This window comes from Oncorhynchus nerka, linkage group LG20, assembly GCF_034236695.1.
Source record: "Oncorhynchus nerka isolate Pitt River linkage group LG20, Oner_Uvic_2.0, whole genome shotgun sequence".
NCBI classification, from domain to species: domain Eukaryota; kingdom Metazoa; phylum Chordata; class Actinopteri; order Salmoniformes; family Salmonidae; genus Oncorhynchus; species Oncorhynchus nerka.
In genome coordinates this window covers 70,738,586-70,765,403 of record NC_088415.1, presented here as the reverse complement: position 1 = coordinate 70,765,403, position 26,818 = coordinate 70,738,586, and the positions used below count along the sequence as shown (strand labels likewise).

The window sequence follows — 26,818 nt, the reverse complement described above, 5'->3', positions numbered from 1 at the left end:
CAGAGCAAACCATCTCATATTGTGCAGGGACAGCCACGGGCTCTGGGGGCCCCCACCCAATGGTTTGCCAGTGCTGTGATAAAATATTGCGTTAAAATAATGAATTTGAATAATTTATCTGTACTGTATGTTTGTTAGCTAGCTAGCCAGGCAGTTTTAGAGGAAAAATTCCATACCTTTTTCTAATTAACTGCCAATGTGCCAACATTCTATTCAAACAATGCTGTCCATCCACAGTCATACACTGGCTGAAATCAGGACTTAGACAAGTTGTAAAAGCAACTAAAACTGATATTGTATCATATAATAGCATTCTCAGCCTTCCAAGAAAACAAAAATGTTGACATTATGGTCTGTTTGCATATATTTTAGAGGCTATAGAGAAAATGTGTATAAAACCTACATAAACTGTATTTATGATTATATGACAATATTTTAGGTTACAATAAATGTATTTCATCAGTTCTGATATATCACATGCCTTTGTTGTATTTTCCTGCGTAAGTAGAATCAGGGTTATGCCTCTACTGCCATTCATTCCAATTAGACTGATTTGGATTTCTCCCTGACCAATATGGCTCCCATTTTCACCCCATTCTGGAACTTCGAGGCAAAAATCTGAGGGGGCACAAACTACATGAGGATGGTCTGTAGGGGGGCTAGACTTCTAACCCCTGAAACAGCCTTTTAAATGCAATATAGAACCATAATCATTATGTTTAATCAATTATACGTAAAAAAATGTACAGTATCTTTTTCTGCGTATCTAAGCATACATCTTGAGCTGTCTGTATCCTCTTGACTGGTGGTTCTTTTTTTTAAAGAAACTAAATATGCTTCTCTGCATCTCTGCTCAAATCTGGGTAAAAGATTGAAAGGACTGTGAGTCTTATTCAGTATATCTAGTTATTGCTTGCTTATCTATGGTCTATTAACCTTGCCAGCAGGCATGCCAGCTAGCTGCTCTAACTTGATGGATAGCCTGAAATGACTTATTTTATTTATGTGTTACATTTTTTATTTTACCCTTATTTAACCAGCTAAGTTAACTGAGAAAACATTCTCATTTACAGCAACAACCTGGGGAAGTTACAAGGGGAAGGAGAGATGATAAATGAGCCAATTGGAAACTGAGGATGATTAGGTGGCCATAATGGTATGAGGGCCAGATTGGGAATTTAGCCAGGACAGTGGAGTAAACATCTCTACTTGTACGGTTTGTACCATCTTTAGTGACCACAGAGAGTCAGGACACCCATTTAACATCCCATCCAAAACACATATTACAGGCTTCTTTGTAGCTTGTTATGAGATTCTGAACCTATCTGGGCTAGCTACAGATAACTTCATAACATTGCTAGGTGGCTAGTAGTATTACAGAGAAACAACAAAAACTGAAATTAAATTAAAACAAATAAAATAAAATAAAATAAAAACAAATATTTGTTAAGCATGAACTGCCTCTGTGCCCCCTATGGGCATGACACCTCTGCCTCGGGGGTTTATGACATAGCCCCTCTAGTATGTTCAAGCCTAATAGGGGCCCCACAAAAAAAAACTGCAGTACGCCACTGGCATTGAGATGCACATCTCAGAATGTTCATGGTTGTGCCACACGACCCTAAGATAAGGATACAAAAACCCATCCAGAAAAAAATCCTCCTTATAACCATAGTGGCATTTTCCAGCATTGTACAAAGCGATATGTAGTTGAAGCTGAAGCATTCGCTTGCTGGCAGTGTAGAGTGTAGTCAGTGAACCAATGCATCATGGCAGACCAGAGATCCACCTTCGGGGCTGAAGTGAACTAGATCAATCAGCTCAGCTTTGTCAAAAGGAGAGCGAAAGACTAGGCTTCCTCTCTTCTTCGCAGCTCTATCTGCTGCTTCCCTTACTCTCTCTCTCTCTCTCTCTCTCTCTCTCTCTCTCTCCCTCCCTCCCTCTCTGTCTCTGCCTATCTCCACTTGTGCGGACTGTCACACAGTGGACCTTAAGTGACACATTCACTTGGCAGGCTTTTCATGTTGAATCAATTCAACTGCTGAACAAAATGTGTCAGGTTTTTTTATATATTTTTTAGTTTTTTTTAGTTACCATATACAGAATGTGTTAGCTGAAATGTCAGATGTTCTGCTATAGGAGAATTAAATATTATTTATGAACATATAGGCTACATTTCCAATCATCATGATGATGTGATTATAGTAATTTGCGCTTTTTAAATAACCTAATACAGTACACACGTATATAAGCTTGTGCACCATGCAAAAGCATTACTATTTGAAATTATAATTTTATAATGTCAAATTTTGTTCTGTTCTTATGAACAGTCAAATATTAAATGTGACACGTCAAATATCATAGCCTGATGCTCAGTGGTGGAAAAAGTACCCAATTGTCACACTTGAGTAAAAGCAAAGATACCTTACTAGAAAATGACTCAAGTAAAAGTGAAAGTCACCCAGTAAAATACTACTTGAGTAAAAGTCGAAAAGTATTTGGTTTTAAATATACTTAAGTATCAAACGTAAATGTAATTGCTAAAATATTCGGGAAGTATTCAGATCCCTTGACTTTTTACACATTTTGTTACATTACAGCCTTACTGTAAAACATTTTTTTTTTAAATGCATCAATCTACACACAATAACCCATAATGACAAAGCGAAAACAGGTTTTTAGACATTTTTACAAATGTATTAAAATAAAAAACAGAAATAACTTATTTACATAAGTATTCAGACCCTTTGCTATGTGACACGTAATTGAGCTCAGGTGCATTCTGTTTCCATTGATCATCCTTGAAATGTTTCTACAACTTGATTGGAGTCCACCTGTGGTCAATTCAATTGATTGGACATGATTTGGAAAGGCACACACAGTTGACAGTGCATGTCAGAGCAAAAAGCAAGCCATGAGGTTGAAGGAATTGTACGTAGAGTTCCGAGACAGGATTGTGTCAAGGCAAAGATCTGGGGAAGGGTACCAAAACATTTCTGCAGCATTAAAGGTCCCCAAGAACACAGTGGCCTCCATCATTCTTAAATGGAAGAGGTTTACAACCACCAAGACTCTTCCTAGAGCTGGCCACACAGCCAAACTGAGCAATTGGGGGAGAAGGTCCTTGGTCAGAGAGGTGACCAAGAACCGTATGATCACTCTGACAGAGCTCCAGAATTCATCTGTGGAGATGGAATTACCTTCCAGACGGACAACCATCACTGCAGCACTCCACCAATCAGGCCTTTATGGTGGCCAGATGGAAGCCACTCCTCAGTAAAGGCACAGTCCGCATGGAGTTAGCTAAAAGGCACCTAAAGGGCTCTTAGACAATGAGAAGCAAGATTCTCTGGTCTGATGAAACCAAGATTGAACTCTTTGGCCTGAATGCCAAGTGTCAATTCTGGAGGAAACCTGGCACCATCCCTACGGTGAAGCATGGTGGTGGCAGCATCATGCTGTGGGGATGTTTTTCAACGGCAGGGACTGTGAGACTAGTTAGGATCGAGGGAAAGATGAGCGGAGCAAAGTACAGAGAGATCCTTGATGAAAACCTGCTCCAGAGCACTCAGACTAGGGCGAAGGTTCACCTTCCAACAGGACAACGACCCTAAGCACACAGACAAGACAATGCAGGAGTGGCTTCGGGACAAGTCTCTGAATGTCCTTGTGTGGCCCAGCCAGAGCTCAGACTTGAACCCGATCAAACATCTCTCGAGAGATCTGAAAATAGCTGTGCAGCAACAGTCCACATCCAACCTGACAGAGCTTGAGAGGATCTGAAGAGAAGAATGGGAGAAACTCCCCAAATACAGGTGTGGCAAGCTTGTAGCGTCATACCCAAGAAGAGTCGAAGCTGTAATCACTGACAAAGGTGCTTCAACAAAGTACTGAGTTAAGTGTCTGAGGACTTGTGTAAATGTGATATTTTATATTTTATTTTTCAATTTAAAGTTTTATTAAGTTCTTGTTTTTCAATCAACCAACAAAACACATTCCACATTCCCAGATGTGACAGGCTTTAAAAAAATAAAAAGTCAAAAAATAACAATACATTTGAAAAAATTAAAATTAAATTAAAATGAATGATAAAGTCAAATAAAGCATTTATTTTTCTTAATCTATATATTTTCCTTGGTACATATATATATATATATACATACATACATACGTACATACATACACACATATACATACACACACACACATACGTACTCAAAAACTAAATTAAAATGAAAACACAAAAAAAAAACATATAACACTTGCAGCAGCACTATCAAGGTTCTTATCAGCTATTTCAAGCATTCGCTGAGACGACGGGCCAATAATTCGCTTTTAGGTTTTACAGTACCTTACACAACATGTATCTGCGCATTTCCCTAGTCACCCCGTTCACTCTGTCCAGTTTGAAAAATAGTTGAATAGTGGAGACCAGAGTCTATCAAACTTGGGCTGTCTCTAGTGGAGGTCATAAGTGAGCTTTTCAAGAGGAAGAAAGTCAACAATCTGGTCAATCCACATTTTAAATGTAGGGGGGTTATTAGAGGCCCACAATAGAAGAATACATTTCTTAGCAAAGTATGTAATAGTCATAAGCAAATTTTCTCTGTCAGGATCAAGAACAAAGTCCTGCTGGGCATTAAGAAGATAGATACACGGGGTCATATCAAACTGTACCTCTAGTATTTTCTGTGCAGCAGTATGTACAGATTGCCAGAACCTCCCTACAGCTCCAAAATACATGCATATAGGTTCCACTTTCAGAGGTACATCTTTTACAGTTAGGAGACATATCTGTTTTCATTCTATGGAGTCTCAAAGGAGTATAATAAAATTTGGACAAACATTTGTAATTAGATTCTTTCATTTTTACACTGGTAGAGGAGCAGTATACCCTGTCGCAAACCTCCGCCTATAACTCATCACTGATAGTCAGACCAAGGTCCTTTTCCCAGATTATTTTCAAAGGAGTAAAGGAGGAGCTTCCTTTCTCAGAAAGGAGTCTATAGATGTAAGATATTTTGCCTTTAATGGATTGTGCTGTGACAAGAAGGGTTTCAACTTCATTCAACTGAGTTCTAAACGTCCTCTTGGAGGTAAATGAGGAAATTACATATTTAAATATTTAATAAATGATATTTAAAAAAATGGGATCTTGGCACATCGAATTCACTGCAGAGCTCTTGAAAGGATTTCAGTGTAGTGGTTTTCTGATGAAATAGGTCTGAAAAGCGAAATCTTGTGCTGCAGGCCACCTGCAGAAACACCCATAATACTTGGATTGCTCCTTATCAGCTCTGCCAGAGGCTCCGCCCCCAACAAGTAGAGCAGCGGGGACAGCGAGCACCCTTGTCTTGTGCCCCGTTCCAGAGGGAATCTGTCAGAATTCAGTCCATTAGTAGTCACCATGTCATTTGGATGAGAGTATAGTGATTTGATCCATTTAATACAATTTGGACCCATATTGAACTTTTCTAAGACTGAAAACAGAAAGCTCCACTCCATCCTGTCAAACGCCTTCTCAGCATCCAGTGAAGCCAGCAGGACAGGGGTCTTTTGTGCGTTTGCTTGATCAATAATATCAAAAAGACGGCGAATGTTATCAGAAGAGTATCTGTCTCTAATAAATCCAGTTTGGTCCGCTTTTATTATTTTGGGAAGAAGAGTGTTTAGTCTTTTGGCGAGCAATTTGGTAATTATTTTATAGTCGAAATCCAACAAGCTTATGGGCCGGAAGGACGAGCAGGATAGGGGGTCCTTGTCCTTTTTTAGCAACACTGTAATGCGAGCTGTGTGCATTGAGTCTGGGAGAACTCCGTTTTTGCAAAAATCCTCCAGCATTGGCATGAAGATAGGGCTGAACTGGGGCCAAAAAGCTTTGTAGAACTCTCTGGGGAATCCATCTGGGCCTGGGGATTTTATATTTTTTATATATTAGCGACATTTTCTGATAACCTGTTTTTGCTTTGTCATGAAAAAGTAAAAGTCAAGAGGTCTGAATCATTTCTGAATGCACTGTATACTTAAGAATCCAAAGTAAAAGTACAAATAATTTCAAATTCCTTCTATATTAAGCAAATCAGATGGCAAGATATTCTTGTTTTTTGAATTTACGAATAGCCAGGGACAAACTTCAACACTCAGATATAGTTTACAATCAAAGCATTTGTGTTTACTGAGTCCGCCAGATCAGAGGAAGTAAGGATGACTAGGGATGTTCTCTTGATACGTGTGTGAATGAGACAATTTTCTTGTCTTGCTAAGCATTCAAAATGTAACGAATACTTTGGATGTCATGGAAAATGTATGGTGTAAAAAGTTATTATTTATTATTTTCTTTAGGAATGTAGTGAAGTAAAAATAAAGTTAAAATTTAAATAGTAAAGTCAAGTACAGAACAATTATGTAAAAACATATATATACATGACAAAGAGAAATAGACGGTAAATTAATATTATAAGATATATTTGTTAAATCTTTGACCATCTGGAACATGTTATGTTGTATTCAATCAATCCCTATACCAGTCTGCTGTTCCCACATGCTTCAAGAGGGCCACCATTGTTCCTGTTCCCAAGAAAGCTAAGGTAACTGAGCTAAACGACTACCGCCCGTAGCACTCACTTCCGTCATCATGAAGTGCTTTGAGAGACTAGTCAAGGACCATATCACCTCCACCCTACCTGACACCCTAGACCCACTCCAATTTGCTTACCGCCCAAATAGGTCCACAGACGATGCAATCTCAACCACACTGCACACTGCCCTAACCCACCTGGACAAGAGGAATACCTATGTGAGAATGCTGTTCATCGACTACAGCTCGGCATTCAACACCATAGTACCCTCCAAGCTCGTCATCAAGCTCGAGACCCTGGGTCTCGACCCCGCCCTGTGCAACTGGGTACTGGACTTCCTGACGGGCCGCCCCCAGGTGGTGAGGGTAGGCAACAACATCTCCTCCCCGCTGATCCTCAACACAGGGGCCCCACAAGGGTGCGTTCTGAGCCCTCTCCTGTACTCCCTGTTCACCCACGACTGCGTGGCCACGCACGCCTCCAACTCAATCATCAAGTTTGCGGACGACACAACAGTGGTAGGCTTGATTACCAACAACGACGAGACGGCCTACAGGGAGGAGGTGAGGGCCCTCGGAGTGTGGTGTCAGGAAAATAACCTCACACTCAACGTCAACAAAACTAAGGAGATGATTGTGGACTTCAGGAAACAGCAGAGGGAACACCCCCTATCCACATCGATGGAACAGTAGTGGAGAGGGTAGCAAGTTTTAAGTTCCTCGGCATACACATCACAGACAAACTGAATTGGTCCACTCACACTGACAGCGTCGTGAAGAAGGCGCAGCAGCGCCTCTTCAACCTCAGGAGGCTGAAGAAATTCGGCTTGTCACCAAAAGCACTCACAAACTTCTACAGATGCACAATCGAGAGCATCCTGGCGGGCTGTATCACCGCCTGGTACGGCAACTGCTCCGCCCTCAACCGTAAGGCTCTCCAGAGGGTAGTGAGGTCTGCACAACGCATCACCGGGGGCAAACTACCTGCCCTCCAGGACACCTACACCACCCGATGTTACAGGAAGGCCATAAAGATCATCAAGGACATCAACCACCCGAACCACTGCCTGTTCACCCCGCTATCATCCAGAAGGCGAGGTCAGTACAGGTGCATCAAAGCTGGGACTGAGAGACTGAAAACAGCTTCTATCTCAAGGCTATCAGACTGTTAAACAGCCACCATTGAGTGGCTGCTGCCAACACACTGTCATTGACACTGACCCAACTCCAGCCACTTTAATAATGGGAATTGATGGGAAATGATGTAAATATATCACTAGCCACTTTAAACAATGCTACCTTATATAATGTTACTTACCCTACATTATTCATCTCATATGCATACGTATATACTGTACTCTACATCATCGACTGCATCCTTATGTAATACATGTATCACTAGCCACTTTAACTATGCCACTTTGTTTACTTTGTCTACATACTCATCTCATATGTATATACTGTACTCGATACCATCTACTGTATGCTGCTCTGTACCATCACTCACTCATATATCCTTATGTACATATTCTTTATCCCCTTACACTGTGTATAAGACAGTAGTTTTAGAATTGTTAGTTAGATTACTTGTTGGTTATCACTGCATTGTCGGAACTAGAAGCACAAGCATTTCGCTACACTTGCATTAACATCTGCTAACCATGTGTATGTGACAAATAAAATTTGATTTGATTTGATTTGATTTGTAAATATATGTACAGTTGTAGTTGGAAGTTTACATACACCTTAGCAAAATACATTTAAACTCAGTTTTTCACAATTCCTGACATTTAATCCAAGTAAAAATTCCCTGTCTTAGGTCAGTTAGGATCACCACTTTATTTAAAGAATGTGAAATGTCAGAATAATAGTAGAGAGAATGATTTATTTCAGCTTTTATTTCTTCCATCACATTCCCAGAGGGTTAGGAGTTTACATACACTCAATTAGTATTTGTTAGCATTGCCTCCAAATTGTTTAACTTGAGTCAAACATTTCGGGTAGCTTTCCACAAGCTTCCCACAATAAGTTGGGTGAATTTTGGCCCATTCCTCCTGACAGAGCTGGTGTAACTGAGTCAGGTTTGTAGGCCTCCTTGCTCGCACACAGTTTTTCAGTTCTGCCCACAAATTTTCTATGGGATTGAGGTCAGGGCCTTGTGATGGACACTCCAATACATTGAATTTGTTGTCCTTAAGCCATTTTGCCACAACTTTGGAAGTATGCTTCTGGGGTCATTGTCCATTTGGAAGAGCCATTTGCGACCAAGCTTTAACTTCCTGACTGATGTCTTGAGATGTTGCTTCAATATATCTGCATAATTTAAAATTCCTCATGATGCCATCTGTTTTGTGAAGGGCACCAGTCTCTCCTGCAGCAATGCACCCCCACAACATGATGCTACCACCCCAGTGCTTCACGGTTGGGATGGTGTTCTTCGGCTTGCAAGCCTTGCCCTTTTTTCTCCAAACATAACAATGGTCATTATGGCCAAACATTTCTATTTTTGTTTCATCAGACCAGAGGACATTTCTCCAAAAAGTGCGATCTTTGTCCTCATGTACAGATGCAAACCGTAGTCTGGGTTTTTTATGGTGGTTTTGGAGCAGTGTCTTCTTCAATGCTGAGCGACCATTTCGGTTAGGTCGATATAGGACTCGTTTTACTGTGGATATAGCTACTTTTGTACCTGTTTCCTCCAGCATCTTCACAAGGTCCTTTGCTATTGTTCTGGGATTGATTTGCACTTTTCGCACCAAAGTACATTCATCTCTAGGAGACAGAACACGTCTCCTTCCTGAGTGGTATGACGGCTGCATGGTCCCATGGTGTTTATGCTTGCGTACTTTTGTTTGTACATATGAATGTGGTACCTTCAGGCGTTTGGAAATTGGTCCCAAGGATGAACCAGAGTGTGGAGGTCTACAATGTGTTGGCTTTTGATTTTTCCATGATGTCAAGCAAAGAGGCACTGATTTTGAAGGTAGGCCTTGAAATACATCCACAGGTACACCTCTAATTGACTCAAATGATGTCAATTAGCCTATCAGAAGCTTCTAAAGCCATGACATCATTTTCTGGAAGGCACAGTCAACTTAGTGTATGTACACTTCTGACCCACTGGAATTGTGATACAGTGAATTATAAGTGAAATCTGTCTGTAAACAATTGTTGGAAAATTACTTGTGCCTGGCGCAAAGTAGATGTCCTAACTGACTTGCCAAAACTATAGATTGTTAACAAGAAATGTGTGGAGTGGTTGAAAACGAGTTTTAATGACTCCAACCTAAGTGTATGTAAACTTCCGACTTCAACTCTATATTAATTGGTTCAGCCAAGTATTCCCCAACACGCAGGCAAGGGCTGGAAAAAAAGGTGTCTGGAAAAAGTGAGGACAGCTTTACAATGGAGCTTCCTCAGGAACACACACAGACACGTTTTAACCATAACTTTCCATGTATGAACTTACACAAAAGAAAGACCTGAACACTGTGTGCTCTGTCAATGTAGAGTTCATATTGTTTAAGAGAATAGGGCACAAAGTAATGGAGTATCATGACATTAAACATCACTGGAGAGGGAGAAGAGGTAAGGCCGTAGCGTCATATAATCGTGGTGAAGACTAAATGTTCTTTTCATGATTTTACTTTCTCTGCTGATTCGTCTCTTGCTGCGTGTGGACTGTGCAATATTCTTCTGGTGGATGTGTTTTGATACTGTCACTGTCATGTTAGGGAATAATTATCCAAGGTGGCATTGAGGAATCCCCAGTAAACTAAACCTGAACAAAAGCAGCAGCCAGAGGTTGCTATAGTTATAGAGATACTTAATAATATTCCCAGTATTAGCTGACTAACACCCAGTTTTAGCCTAATTAAACACTCTCAAGTGGGGACCGCTAAGCTTAAATATTTGAAACAGGATAAAAGACAAGGGGGAGGACAAGGTTCTCGAGTGGTATTACTATACAAAACGCTATTACATAAGTGGATTACAAACCCATTTCTCGTAAACTCATCAATTAGTCAGCAACTTTGATAAGCAGAGAAGATGTCTGAACTCTGAAGTGTTTAAGTCTTACAACAAACACTAAGCATATTTCCTGACAACTATGACTACATCATGATGAACTGTAGGTCTGGGCTATAATCCAGAATAACATACTATACACTATAGTGTCAGATTATATTAGGCTATGTGTGGACTTTCTGTATCGTATTTTGTTTCTTCAAGCAGCTGCACATCGAAGTAATAACATCATGTGAGCTGAGATTTGATACAGCACACACCCCTAGTGAATAACAGGTGAATAACTTGATACCAACTGACCTAGGGTCTATTTTGGGTTTAGGAGCTACTGTGCACTCAAATGATACAGCAGAAAAAAAATATTCCTGCCTATTTAACTGGTTATGATAAATCAACAATGAATACATTTCAAATCCAAGATAGAAGCACTTGGGTGAAATTCTCAACAGCTGTGTACATGTGCATCCCTGCCTTCCCCACCCTCCTCCTGAGGAGGCTTCACAGCACATTGCACATGCCAGAATGGGTTCCCTCTCGCCCTTGGCTCCTCTTACCTAATTCCAGTAAGGTAAATAGTCCAGCTTCACTACAACAGGACTCGTACGTGTACATGGGTCTCTGACATGTCACTGTCTCTGCCTCCTGTCTCATGCTTTCTTCCTTTATAACCTGAGTATAATAGGACGTCTTGCTGATTTAAACTCACACACAGTTGATATCTAACTGGGTTGAAATTAGAAAAGCTGTTGTAGAGAGGACCTGAATTAGCTATATTCTGGTTACAAGCCCAGCTTTCCTCTGGAATCAAAGAAGGACCCTCCTTGAACTTAGTCTGTGTCACACCCTTTGTTGATGTATTTTTCCTCCATGCTGGGTAGAGGACATCCTCTGGGCTATGCTGCTTGTATCCCCTTTGTTTAAAATCTGAAAAGGTTAGGGGACCATTTCCGGACTTGCTCCGGACATGGCTGATTACTGCTTTAGGGCTGCCTGTGTTAGATTGGAAAGATAGCAATCATATCCCAGCAAACATCACATGCATATGGGAGTCTGTTTTCCAGCAGAGCCTTAACCAACGAGGGATGGCTTTCTCGTTGGATAGGCATTGTTTAGAGCAGGAAGGAAATATATGTTGAACATAACCTATAAGAGTCTTCTCTTGGTGATGCTTTTGTCCCATCATTGAATTCTTTCCTATATAAGATTTGCAATTATACTACAACAGGTATGTTCTTACGACACTGCAGCTTTGTGTAAATCTATGCCACTTGTTTCCTGTGACATCATCTCCCGTACAACCCGCGCACGCACACTCCGCCCTTCTAGCAGAATTCTAAAAGTCATTTCTGCTTAACCAAAATGGCCTTCATCAAAGGCATACCTTTAGGTCCACTTAAAATGTCAACTTCAATGTTTCACAGCATTCTTTGCCTGAAGTTGTGCTAAATACTACACAATAATGTGGACAGGGCATTAGTCATTAGTCAGGATGAAGTAAACACAGCTTTTGCATGTTCTGATTAAAGCATTTAAGGCATTGTAAGTATATTTATAATTTTGTCAAACTGCTCACCTACACAGCCTGCAATCTGTACGGAACATAATGTTATCTACCTTACAACAACCTCTCTAGAGACGTTCCAAAGTCGAATGCCTGATGTAGGGCAAGTGTTCCGTTTTTACTCAATCATAAGAAGGATATTTGCTATTGATAAGTAGACCTATTGCATTCACATTTTGTCAACTCACAACCAATGAACGTGGCATATTGACCATTGCATATCATAATACTGTGGAGTGCTGTGGAGTGCTGCAGAGATTTTTGTGGAGTGCTGCAGAGATGGTTGTCCTTCTGGAAGGTTCTCCAATATCCACAGAGAAAATCTAGAGCTCTGCCAGAGTGACCATCGGGTTCTTGGTCACCTCCCTGATCAAGGCCCTTCACCCCCGATTGCTCAGTTTGTCTAGGCGGCCAGCTCTAGGATGAGTCTTGGTGGTTCCAAACTTCTTCCATTTAAGAATTATGGAGGCCACTGTGTTCTTGGGGATCTTCAAAGCTGCAGAAATGTTTTGGTACCCTTCCCCAGATCTTTGCCTCAACACAATCCTGTCTCGGAGCTCTACGGACAATTCCTTCGACCTCATGGCATGGTTTTTGCTCTGACATGCACTGTCAACTGTGGGACCTTATATAGACAGGTGTGTGTCTTTCCAAATCATGCCCATTCAATTGCATTTACCACAGGTGGAATCCAATCAAGTTGTAGAAGCATCTTAAGAATAATCTATGGAAATAGGATGCACCTAAGATACATTTTTGAGTCTCATAGCAAAAGGTCTGAATACTTATGTAAATAAGGTATTTCTGTTTTTTCTGAGCGAGTGGTCGATATAACTACTTATTCAGCACTTTTGAAATGTACAGCGACAAAATTGATAACACACTGTATTCTCCCTGTACACCAAGTCAAAACCGTAGGATAAATTCTGAGGGGGAAAGGGACCAAATTCTTAGGTTAAGACACATGGGCTGCTAACAGCTTGCTACACAAATTACACTTAGTCTTTCTTTATTAGCTACTGATCACCCTGGCATAATTCATTTAGCAGAATACAACACATATTTTTGGACTCACCGTTGTTGTGCTGTGCTCAGTTGAAAGTGGTGCGGCGGTCCTTCTTGTGTGCAACTTTGTCATCAAAGTTTTAGATTATCTGGTGCTTTCAAGACAACTGGGAACTCGGAAAAAAACAAAGTTGAACCATGTCGTCAGTGATCTTCAGATCGGAGCTCTAGAAAGAGAACAGAGTTCCCGACTTGGAATTCCGAGACGGAATTTTCCCAGTCCAAGTTTTTTTTTTTTTTTCACAGTTGTCTTGAAAGCACTGAAGTCTAAGATTTCCCAGTTCAGAGTTTCCAGTTGTTTTGAATGCTGCGTGTGAATTTTTAAGCTTGGAAAAGAGACCCTTTCAGACACGTTTTAAATCCTTAAACCCAGACTTGGACCACATACCCTCTCCATCAAATAGCAAGCAGGGGAAGCAATATAGTGATTGCTTGCAGGTAGCCATTGTTTCCTTCCAAACCCTTCATTGTTGAATTTGCTATTTCCGACTTGTTGTGTAATGTTTATGTCCAATTGACAATAAGCACCGATACATTTTACTCATAACTTCTCTTCATCTGACAAGGATTGAAAATGATTTGCCAGTAGATTGTCAATGTGATTCATGATGATAATTGCTTGTTTAGCTTGCTAGCTAAGATTGTGAAAGTATGATGTTGACATGATCAGTCCAATCAAAGCTATGGTAGATATAATGTGATTTGAGGTAATATTATCTGTGGCCAATGACCTTGAGCCTTCCTGGATGGGCACTTCTAATGTAAATCTATGGCAGCACCCAAGAGTGCTTGAACTGCCCAGCTTGCCCTGTAGTTTCTGCGGTGACGTTTTGTCCCCATGAGTGACAGAACACTGAGCCAATCACGGCGCAACTAAAGAAGATTATCAATGCCTCTGCTATGTATTTTGGCTGGCTGCCCTTTTACCACAAAAAACACTGAGCTAGGCTAAAACACCTGCATTTTGGAGCTACCTTACTCACGAAAGACCACATTTGTATGCGGCTTCATTAACTCAAGGATTTTATTTTTGTTTTACATTGTTTGCAAACTGATATGTGACACAAATGAATGCCTTGCAAAACAGGTGGGGCTCTGCCTACAGACAGTCTGACTCCAGACTAAATCAACACTGAGTGATATAATGAATAAAGTGGATTAGCACTGCTCTCTCATTGGGTCTGCCTGCTTTGAGATTCTAAGCCCTCATATTCAAGATGTTTAGGTGATAACACCTTTCATAAAATCAAACTCCATGGTAGCCTTATCATTCTTAAGCCATACATAGTCAAATGTTTTCTTTTTCTATCCACATTTCTGGATTCTGGATTTACAACATACGTAGTAAGGCACATGCCTGAGTTCAGAGTTGTGTGTTGTGCATCTTCAGGCTTCTTGCTGATGGAGGTAATTTAGGTAATATATATACATACCAATGCTGAAGTGGTCTGTACTGCATCTTTGAATACAGTATACAGGGACAGTTAATGTTGCTTTTGTATTTGTGTGCTCGCTGCATGAATAAATAAATGTGCTGAGTTTTGAACTCATGACCGGAGATGAGTGCAGCTTAGACTGTCACCCATTGAATTGTTCAGGACAAAACAACTTTCTGAAGGTTCATGGAACAAGACAGCTATGATTACTCATCACGTTAAATACTGTTGTACACATCATGCATGATCATCAAAATCAAATCAAAGTTAATTGGTTGGTTACACAGATTTGCAGGTGTTATAGCAAGTGCAGTGAAATGCTTATGCTACTAGCTCCAACAGTAGAATGGCTCACAAATACACAAATAATCAAAAATCGAAACAGGAAATCAAGAAATCACAGAATGAGTCCAATTAACAATCCAGGGGTAGATATATTAGTGAGCATGTGTCAGAATCCATGTAAGAATGGTTGATGTTGTTTTTTTAAACTTCATAACAACATAATGTGTTTGGTGTGTTTGAATCCAGATATCTTCATATTTAATATCTGTTTTACCAATAGAGTCAGGAAACAACAACCCAAGACTGTCATCACCTGAGGATGTAAAGCGCCTCCACAGACATCAGAACCTAGAGAACCAGAACCACCACTCTGAGCCACACTCCCCTAGCACTGTCCCCAGGAGGTACACCATCGGAGGGCAAGGGCACCGCAGCACCAGGGACCCCCTGACCATGCAGCACGCTGACATAGAGAGGAAGAAAGAGGTGTTCCTGGAGCACCTGAAGCAGAGGTATCCGCACCATGCTGCTGTCATCATGGGCCATCAGGACCACCTCATGGGCCATCAGGACCGCCTCAGAGATGTAAGTGAATATGTAAAAAAAAAAAAAAAATGTTGGTTCGTATTTCCCTGCATGTAAATTATGTAAATAGACAGGTGAATAAATATTCTCAGTACTGACATCATAAACAGCATAAAGAATGGACCATAGGATTAGCCTTTTGTCCATCCTACCTGAAATAGCAGGCGCTCTGTCTGTATACATAACCGTTGCCGCGTCAGGGGGGAGGTGCCGTGCGCGCGCTTATGCTAGAAGTGTGGACATGCACTCTCTCCCATGTGGTAAAAATAAACTTTGACTGTTCTGCAAGTTTGACGGGTAAGTCCAGACCCGCATGTGGGCTAGGTGGGGTTTGTTTCCATGGCCACTTCATGGAAGTGCAAGTTCAAGGAGAGCTCATTTTACAAACGAACGCCGTTTTGTTGGAGTCATTGCGAAAGAAGCCTCCTATTTTGTTCGGAATTAAGTAGAAGGGCGCATCGCATGTAGCGCGCTCTCACCTTGACGCATTTCAAATCAGAGTCGACATTTTAAAGATGGATGTTAATCGTTTCCGAATGAGGCTTTGATATTTACGTTCAGGTAATTTATCATTGAAAGTACATAAAGACTACTTTACCTACTTTACTATTAGTTGTGCAATTATAGTAGGTATAGTGCATATGTTTTTACAGTAGGCTAGTGATAACTTGTTGGTGGTTTGCAGATTAACGTAAAACTTGTTCGATATGAGGATAGCAGATACCCGCAATGGCCTGCCCTACACATTTCCTAGTCAGTGTAGCCTATGCTACCAGTAACGTAGATCTATTCTTTTGTATTTTGTATTTTCCCCCCATTTCGATTTAGTCTAGCGCCTGTATTGTATAACTGCCTTAATTTTGCTGGACCCCAGGAAGAGTAGCAGCAGCTAATGGGGATCCATAATAAATACAAATACACCCCAAGCACATCACTGTATATTTGCATTAATTGTTTCAGCTGCTGATTGGCTGCCCGCCATTGTTTCGTTAAAAGCTGAGGGATGGGGCTGTACAAATGTAACCGCTCTTACATTAATAGACAGAGCTATGGATGCAAGGACTGACCATCCGTGATATACTAATGATAGTTTTAACCATGTTTTGAGTCTCGTTTGTCTATATTTACTTTGTTTACAAACATTGGAGTAAAACAGGTACCGGAGTTGAACTAAGCTCATAAGGCATTTATAAATGATGTTCAAGAGTCAATGGGTACATATTATAAAGTCCAAAAATTGAGCAGTGTAACCATAGCCCTCTTCTTATGTGGTAAAGTCAACATTGCTGTGGGACTAAAATGCTCATCCATCCACCTGTTACCTACCCAGTGTGATCATTCTAGTGGTTTGCACTAAAAGGGAGGGGTTGAGGATAAAACATTTTTACAATTGAGTTCAAGGACCTGGCATCTCACCAAAGCAGATGGATCATGGTCTGGTCTCTCAGAAGCCCGTGCTTCTGCCAGCGATTAGAGGAGATCAAAGTGGGCCATTTGAGCAAACTAATGCTTGGACCCAGCTTTCTTCCCTTAGTGGGCTCACTGTGCTGCGCTCTCCCCTCACTTCACTATTAGTAACATCTTGAATAGTAACTGAGTGCTACCTTATGGTGGAAAGGTATGCAATTGTAGATGGAGTCCATATGTTTTGGGGGCACACTTGGAAGTGTTTTTGTTCTAATGAACTCTTGACAGGCTGAGTCCATCTTGGTCTGAGAGGCTTGTAAGCTGAACAAAGTGGAGCCTTTGTTTTCAGCCCTCAGAAATGGCAAGGTCCTTCTAGAGGGGACCTTTTACCATTTTTAATAATCAGATCGGTGAGTCCCACTTTAGTGACACTGGCTTTAACATGTACTAGCTACAATGTGCTACATTTACTTTGTTGCATTATTGTACAAGCTGTAAGCACTATCACAATGTGAACCTGTCATTACACTGTAGTTACACTGTACCTGTCTGTAGTTATTATGTGTGGTACATGGTTTTACTCCCATTTTTTTATTTTTTTATTTTAAAAAATGGAACCTTTATAGGCAAGTCAGTCAAGAACAAATTCTGTAATTCTGTAATCTAATGCTTATTATGCCAGTCAAAGTGAAGTGGACACTCTCATTTTTGATGATTTATCTATAGCCTTTGATAGAGTTCTAGCCCCAGACCCATTGACCGCTCTGTTTGGTACAGTTGATGGGAATAACCACGAAGAGAAAGCTGTCTCTCTGTGTACTCTATTAGCCAAAAGGCTCATATTGCAATTTTGGAAACTGGAGACTGTACCCATCTTTGAAATGTGGTTACGGGATTTAGGGAATGTAATACATATGGAAAAGATTCGATACAATACCTCCAATAGAAGTCCAATGTTTTACAAAATATGGCAGCCGATACTGGATAAATGGTCTAGTCCCGCTTCATAACTGGGTTGAGGATCTGCTGCTACTCTGTGCTGTACTCCACTCAATATCTATTTTTGGCTTAACTACACTGCTTGTAATGACTATATGCTGTCTTCTTATACATGTACCACCTAATAGGATTTTGTTTTATTTTGTGTATGTGTGAGTTAAGTTTTGTTTTGTCCTCTAAATTGGCCATCCCATTCAACAGTACAATGAATGTCATTGTTAGTATTGCTGTCTTTTTTATTTGATTTTTTATTGTAAAATAATAAACATATTATATAAAAATAAAGTGAAGTGGACAGGGCGCTCTGATCCATAGAGCTGCCTGAGGTGGTTATTCACCAGTGTGTCACCATAGCCCAGTCAGTGCCAAGCATAAAATGTAAATGCAGTGAGTGACTCAGTGTGTGTATCAGGTTACAGATGTCCCCAAAAGTCCCCCTACAGATGCAGGATGCATCAGGGACACATTCAAATCACACGTGATTATATCTGTTTTTTTTTTTTGTTGTTGCAAGAATTAAACATTTGTAGTTGACTTAAAGACTTACTGTGTGTGTGTCTGTGCATGTTTCACAGTCATGCAGTGGAAGTAGACATTGCTTAAGGTTGAATACACCACATCTTTGACTACAGGATTTTAGTGAGTGTGTGCTGGTGACTGTTCCTCAATTTTTCATTTCTCCTTCTGCCTCTCCAGGTCAGGAGCCCCCCGCATTCTGTCAGCCCCCCGCCCGGTGTAGGGGAGCAACTGGAGCACCTCTCCGTGGTCTCTCTGGAGTCTAAGGAGACCATGTCAGAGGGAGATGGTCCTGCTGCCTTCACCCGGGGCTGTCGGGCACGGGCCAGCCTGCCGGTGGTCCACTCTGCCAACCAGACCAGGGACAGATCACTAGGTAGGTACTATGGAGCTGTCAGGACTTTTCTTTCTTGCAAGCTCTGTGCTCTCAGTGTGTGATGTCATGCTTTCTCTATCACTCAATTTCTCACACAATCACTCTCCTTGAGCACTCACATGTTCCCCCCTCTCTCTCTCTCTCTCTCTCTCTCTCTCTCTCTCTCTCTCTCACTCTCACTCTCACTCTCACTCTCTCACCCTCACCTCTCCAGGTGTGCTGTACCTGCAGTACGCAGAGGAGACCAAGCAGATCCGGATGCCCAATGAAATCACCAGTGGAGACACCGTCAGGGCTCTGTTTGTGAGTGCCTTCCCCCATCAGCTCACCATAAAGATGCTGGAGTCTCCCAGTGTGGCCGTCTACATCAAGGATGACACAAGAAATATATACTACGAGCTAACTGATGTCAGGTGAGTTCATCTAGCTATATTTATGACTTTACTTTTTTTAATGACTTTTCCCCTCCAATAAGCATGTTATGCTAGTCTATAGTGCAACACTGGAAGGATTACAGGGTACAGTATTATGATACTACCTAATGCTACTCTATGTTGAGGTTGGGCAAAAAAGGGATTGTCAAGCTTTGTGTAGAGCACCATGTATACTACTATATAGTAATAGAGTAAATTATGTCCTATCTATGCTGTTAAAACAATCCATCTTTTAGTATGGATCTTAAAATTACAGGGGAGGCTTGCAATTCATTTTGTCTCTACTTTGGCATTTCAGCGTCCAAAGCGCTGCATGAATAATACTCCACCTCCTGCTCTTTCAGTTGAGGCAGGGAGGCATTAAACGTGGTATTGTTGAGGAAATTAGAGAGGAGGCCAATGTCTGAGCGTGTGCTGCTGATAACAGGGTGTCTGTCTTGACCACACCCTAATCTGCACAGACACTACAGTAGACTGATGAATATAGTACCGGAAGGGTTTCCAGTTATACAGTGGAGTGGAGTTCACTGTTAGGCTGTTAGATGGCGACGACCTGTGTTTACTTCAACCAGTGTAACTTTGACGTGTCTTTCTTCTTTCCAGAAATATCACACCTGGCTGCTGTCTGAAGGTGTACCACAAAGACCCTGCACACGCCTTCAATCGCAGCAACGCAAGGTCCAACAATGCCGACGGCGGGGTTAGTGAAGCCTGACCTTGCACGGCAACACAGCCAAGCGCACAAACTCCCCTAAGTCGCCTAAATCTAGCTGTCTATATATTTGTCACCAAGGAAGCTTCCGCTCCTAAATCCCTAACCAGGGGACAGTGGTGGAAAAAGTACCCAATTGTCATACTTGAGTAAAAGTAAAGATACCTTAATAGAAAATGACTAAGTCACCCAGTAAAATACTACTTGAGTAAAAGTCTAAAAGTATTGGAGGACAAGTACATTAGAGTGCCTAGTTTGAGAAACAGACGCCTTACAAGTCCTCAACTGGCAGCTTCATTAAGTAGTATCTGCAAAACACCAGTCTCAACGTCAACAGTGAAGAGGCGACTCCGGGATGCTGGCCTTCTAGGCAGAGTTGCAAAGAAAAAGCCATATCTCAGACTGGCCAATAAAAATAAAAGATTAAGATGGGCAAAAGAACACAGACACTGGACAGAGGAACACTGCCTAGAAGGCCAGCATCCCGCAGTCGCCTCTTCACTGTTGACATTGAGACTGGTGTTTTGTGGGTACTATTTAAGGAAGCTGCCAGTTGAGGACTTGTGAGGCTTCTGTTTCTCAAACTAGACACTCTAATGTACTTGTCCTCTTGCTCAGTTGTGCACTGGGGCCTCCCACTCGTCTTTCTATTCTGGTTAGGGCCAGTTCGCGCTGTTCTGTGAAGGGAGTAGTACACAGCGTTGTACGAGATCTTCAGTTTCTTGGCAATTTCTCACATGGAATAGCCTTAATTTCTCAGAACAAGAATAGACTGATGAGTTTCAGAAGAAAGGTCTTTGTTTCTGGCCATTTTGAGCCTGTAATCAAACACACAAATTCTGATGCTCCAGATACTCAACTGGTCTAAAGAAGTCCAGTTTTATTGCTTCTTTAATTAAGCAGAACAGTTTTCAGCTGTTCTAATATAATTGTAAAAGGGTTTTCTAATGATCAGTTAGGCTTTAAAATGATAAACTTGGATTAGCAACGTGCCGTTGGAACACAGGAGTGATGGTTGCTGATAATGGGCCTCTGTACGCCTATGTAGATATTCCATAAAAAATCTGCTGTTTCCAGCTATAATAGTCATTTACAACATTAACAATGTCTACACTGTATTTATGATCAATTTGATGTTATTTTAATGGACAAAAAATGTGTAAGTGACCCCAAACTTTTGAACGGTAGTGTACGTATCAAAAGTAAAAGTCTAAATCATTTCAAATTCCTTATTTTAAGCAAATCAGATGGCACCATTTTATTTTTTATTATGGATAGGCAATGGCACACTCCAACACTCAGACATTATTTACAAACGAAGCGTGTGTTTAAACACATGCAGAGGAAGTATGACCAGGGATGTTCTCTTAATAAGGGCATTAATTGGACTATTTTCCTGTCCTTCTAAAGCATTCAAATTATAACAAGTACTTTTGGGTGTCAGGGAAAATGTATGGAGAAAAATGTACATTCATTTATATAGGAATGTATTGAAGTAGAAGTAAAAGTTGTCAGAAATATAACTAGTAAAGTACAGACACCCCAAAGAACTACTTAAGTAGTACTTCAAAGTAATTCTTCTTTGCACCTCTGCAGGGGCCCGTAGCTCATCATGTTGAGACACAGGGATAAAAGCAGCCTTGTTTATTCTCGACTGTAGCAGAAGCAGGATCAGAAGCAGGGTTTTTCTTCTGTGTTTTGGTATACCCTGATAAGCAGTTATGAATCCCCTCTGCATTGGTTTCCTGCTGATGTTGAGATTCCTAGTCAGAGGAACCAATATCCTGGAGCCTCTAGAATCCACTGGGCAGACGATCTTGATTAAATCGGATCCTGTTTAGGAAATGTCAGTCTTTTTACTATTAGCATTTTTTTTCGTTTTACTCTGAGGTAACACGATCAAGCTTTCTGTTTTCAGGAACTCCTCTCTCACATGACAGGAATCCCCTGTAGTACCAGTCAGTATACCATGATCCTGATAATATGATAAACTTACTCTTCTCGTAACTGTCTTTTATCCAATAATCACATTAGCCATGTTATAGGATCACTACATTGGACTGAATTGAAACCATGCTACATGTACTAATGTAATATCTACTACGTTGATCCTTTCGAGGCAAGCTCCCATTTTGGATTAGAAATGACAAGTATTTACAGTAGAATTGTCTGTACTTCTATTACAGCAACAAAATGTCAACATTAGGATATTATTGACCACCACTGATTTAGTTCATGTCATATAGAAAGAAAGCCAGAGTTAAGTAATACCATAGCCACATAAGATGTGTCTCAACAAACTGTTGAAAGTCATATGATATTGTATCTTGATTCTTTCTCCAGATAGTGGCTGTCTACAATATAGTGACATAGTCCATATGTACATATTACCCAATTACCTCGACTAACCGGTGCCCCTGCACATTGACTCTGTACCGGTACCCCCTGTATATAGCCTCGCTATTGTTACCTTACTGCTGCTCTTGAATTATTTGTTACTTTTATTTAATTGTTTTTTTAGGTATTTTTCTTAAAACTGCATTGTTGGTTAAGGGCTTGTGAGTAAGCATTCCACTGTAGTATTCGGTGTATGTGACAAATACAATTTGATTTGATTCGATTTGAAGCTGTGTTTGGATATGTCTGACAAAGAGTACCGTGTGTTATTCATATCCTGCTGCGTTACACAATGGCATATTTGCATCATATTTCTCAGCAGCTGTCAGGGACTGGGCACTGGATGGGGCCGTAGAGGCTTGAGAAGAGTCTTTCTTTTCCAACTATCAGCTTTATCACAGAGCCAGGGTGCCATGAGGGATTGGGAGGCATGTAATCCTACTGGGAAAGCGCTCAAATTCCTTCGGTGGGTGTTGTTTTCAGCACGTTGTTTTGTGGTCTGATGAGAAGTAATGCCTAGGGATCCGATGTCCTGTTGCTCTGTTGTTTCCAGAGCGTCCTGTTAGATTGATGGATAGACGTACCGCGTCGAACCTCCACCAGAGGAAGAGCCTGCCTGATCATCCTCAGATTGATCCTCCGATCTACTTGATTTAACGCGCACCTTAAATCAGGCTCACCTCACTGTATGATCAGAGTATTTATGTGAGTTTAGTGGTAGCGCAGATCTTCCTCTCCTATGAGAGATCACCTCAGATATAGATAGACAGAGACCGTTAGGCCCCATGGATGAAAGATGATCTCACTTTTGCACTGGTCTGGAATGCATCGCAGCTTGAAAATGTGGCTTTGTTTAAGTTTATTACTGTACCCACTGGTGGTCAGCCCAGCATGTTGTTCCATAGATGGGGTATTTCTGAGCAGATAACATTGATAATGCCTTGCTCTAAAAATATTGTTGTTGTTTTATCACAGGACGAGCAAAGGTTAATGGGGGAAACAAGATAGAACATATTTCCATTGTAGCAGGCCTACAGGGTTTTTCAGCTGTCCCCGTAGGAGAACCCTTAGAAGAACCCTTTTTTAGTTCCAGGTAGAACCCTTTTGGTTCCAGGTAGAACCCTTTCCACAGAGGGTTCTACATGGAACCCAAAAGAGTTCTACCTGGAACCAAACAGGGTTCTCCTATGGGGACAACCGCAGAACCCTTTTGGAAACCTTTTTTTATAAGAGTATGTTAATTGTCTATGTATGTGTGCTTTGTTGTGGAAATATTGTGGTATCAATGTTAAGCTCAAAAGGTCATGAAGATAATTCTGCCAGAATTATGCACAAAATACTATAACTATAGCAAACATAGCAGATGGCTTGTTGTGTATGAATGAGCTGCTCTCTTATTTGCATAAAAATACAATCGGTTTAATACTCTATTTCACTTTATTTGCGGTCGTTGTAAATGAGGTCACCTCTTTGACTCTAGGGTTAATACTGGAATATTCAAATTGCAGTTGTATCTGTTATGACACGCCGCCTTATGAAGGGGGAATAAACAATCCCTATGAAATAGCAGAGAGCCAAGTTAGCCCACACCTCTCTTGCATCATGCAACCATTGTAGAACTCTCTTATCTCTGTTTCAAATCTGCTGAACTGCTGAAGGTAAAGCATGTAGCACGAGGACTAAGAAGAGTGTGAGTACTATAAGAAGTATATTCTTGAGACTACAGTCAACTATCAGACTACTGTACTTTTGCTTAGATTTGCTATAGTACATGATCTGAAGTGTATGTACACTCTTTAAAAAAGGTGCTATCTAGAACCTAAAAGGGTTTTTCGGCTGTCCCCATATGAGAACCCTTTGAAGAACCATTTTTGGTTCCAGGTATAACCCTTTTGGTTCCAGGTTTAACCCTTTCCACAGAGGGTTCTATATACATACAACCTAAAATAGTTATACCTGGAACCAAAAAGGTATCTACTGAAGAACCCTTTTGAAACCCTTTTTCTAAGAGTGTACAAAAAAAATTATTCCTCAATTATTAGCCTACATTTGCTTAGATTAGCTGCAGTAAGTACTCCCGGGTGGCGCAGTGGTCTTAGGCACTGCATCGCAGTGCTAGCTGTGCCACCAGAGATTCTGGGTTCTAGCCCAGGCTCTGTTGCAGCCGGCCGCGGCTGGGAGGTCCATGGGGCGACGCACAATTGGCCTAGCGTCGTCTGGGTTAGGGAGGGTTTGGCCGGTAGGGATATCCTTGTCTCATTGCGCACTAGTGACTCCTGTGGCGGGCTGGGCACAGTGCACACTGACCAGGTTGGTGTGGCTGGCTTCCGAGTTGGATGCGCGCTGTGTTAAGAAGCAGTGCAGCTTGGTTGGGTTGTGTTTCGGAGGAAGCATGGCTCTCGACCTTTGTCTCTCCTGAGCCCGTACTGGAGTTGTACCGATAAGACAGTAACTACTAACAATTGGATACCATGAAATTGGAGGTAAAAAAATAAAAGATTAGCTGCAGAGAGCTCTACAGTGCAACCATTTTACTCGCATATGTGCCTATTTAAAAATCACCCAGATGATAATTGTTACAATGATTACTTCACTGTACCGCAGCCCGTGAGTGCCATGGAGAATACACTGAGCGCAGATTCATGATTGCCATGCTTGCACCATTACTACAAAGATTACTGTGTGCTCTTACATTTTTCAACTTTGGCACACACTTGCTCCTTGTAAAAAAGGTCATCGTAAAGCCGTGCTGTATGTTTAAACATCAAGATTAATTGACTGTTTCACGGAAACGAGTCCATTTTATTTGACAGTATATGATGATGTAAACAATCTTTTTGGATTGTTGTTGTGAAAAGGTTCGGAAGTGAGTACAGACAAAGAGGCAGATCAAGGAGAATTATATGTCAATGCAATGGTCATGTTAGGAGTTCCTCATACTGCATATTGATCTTGTCCTGCATTCATAGTGAACACAACAAACGCTCTGTGTCTGCTCTGTACATGGCGAGGCATGACAGTGTTGTTTAGCTATGGTACCATTCAACCTTTGTGGATGTGATTTTCCTCTCTGTTTCTCTCACACTCTGTATATGGCCTTTGTCAGAACAGATCCTCGTTCTGTCTGCGATTTGTCATTTTGAAGGTAATATTTTGACATGTATGACAGTCAGGGAGGGACAACAGAAGATGTTTTTTATAGATGAATTGTTGAGGACACAGACATACCGCTAACCTAATGACTGAGAATCTCTCTGCATAGCTCATCAAGTTTTGTATTAGCAGGCTTTTCTAGTCTCTTTCCATTGACTTTAAGATGATATGTTCTCTGAATTTCCTCCTGTCTACAGATACCAAGAGAGATACTGTATGGAAGTCATAGCCCTGTCCACACTTTACAATCCACCCGCATTCCTGTCCACGCCATTCAGGGGTCCATGTCTCCCCCCATGGCCCGCTCCATGCCCTCCTCCCCCTCCAGGATCCCCTATGGTCGCCAGGCTGGGGGAGGGGTGCCAGGCAGTGCCACCCTCCCCAGGGCCAGCATGTCCAGCGGGCCACCCAGCAGGTCCGTCACCCCCTGCCCCAGCGCCATCCTGGAGAGAAGAGATGTCAAACCTGATGAGGACCTGAGCAGTAAGAGTATGGCGCTGGTGCGTGCCGACGGGTTGTATGTCAACGTCACTGACCCCTACGCTGTCCAGGAGGGCCGGCTGAGTATCGCCTCCTCACAGGGGGGCAGCCACATGGGGGACGTGGTCGACATGGGTGGTGGCCTCCTCCGGGCTTCGGGCAAGTCCACAGCCTCCTATTCAGAGAACCCAGAGCAGCAGCACTCCCTCTACAGGCAGAAGTGCCGGAGATATGGTGAAAACCAGGGACTACCGCCGTTCGGCACCAAAACGCCACCACCTTCCCCTCACAGAGTGAATGAGGTCAGGATGATTGACAACCATGGCCCTGTGGCCCCGGAGAGAGGGTCTCCTATTCGCCGGTCCCTGCGAAGGGAGAGTAATGGTAATACTGTGGAGGTGGTGAACAGGACCAGGGGTGGTGTGTCCTCTGTGTCCTCTCCTGTGTTCCTGGAGTTCCCCCCAGGGCACCATGGTGACAAATTGTTCCAGGGTCCCCTCACCCCCAATGACCCTCAGACCAGGTGAGACAAAAAACAGAGAGAAGGGCTGGGCAGTCTGAGGCAAACTACCACTTGAACTTGGGGTTTTATGAACATAGCACATAGCACAGTACTACATAACACAATATTGTTATACACTAGCACAGTATTATGAACTACATAGCACAGTATTATGAAACTACATAGCACTGTATTGTGAACTACATAGCACAGTATTATGAACTACATAGCACAGTATTATGAACTACATAGCACAGTAATGAACTACATAGCACAGTATTATGAACTACATAGCACAGTATTA

The 26,818-nt window shown here is 41.6% G+C and overlaps 1 protein-coding gene across 1 annotated transcript in view; it reads left to right on the top strand.

The window, feature by feature from the left end:
- LOC115103062 (sickle tail protein-like) overlaps positions 1-26,818 on the top strand; it is a 53,816-nt gene that overhangs the window by 9,301 nt on the left and 17,697 nt on the right. The window contains 5 exon segments of the mRNA XM_029623665.2: positions 15,234-15,538; positions 18,641-18,836; positions 19,051-19,249; positions 19,874-19,970; positions 25,730-26,535. Coding sequence (XP_029479525.2) covers positions 15,234-15,538; positions 18,641-18,836; positions 19,051-19,249; positions 19,874-19,970; positions 25,730-26,535 — 1,603 coding nt within the window.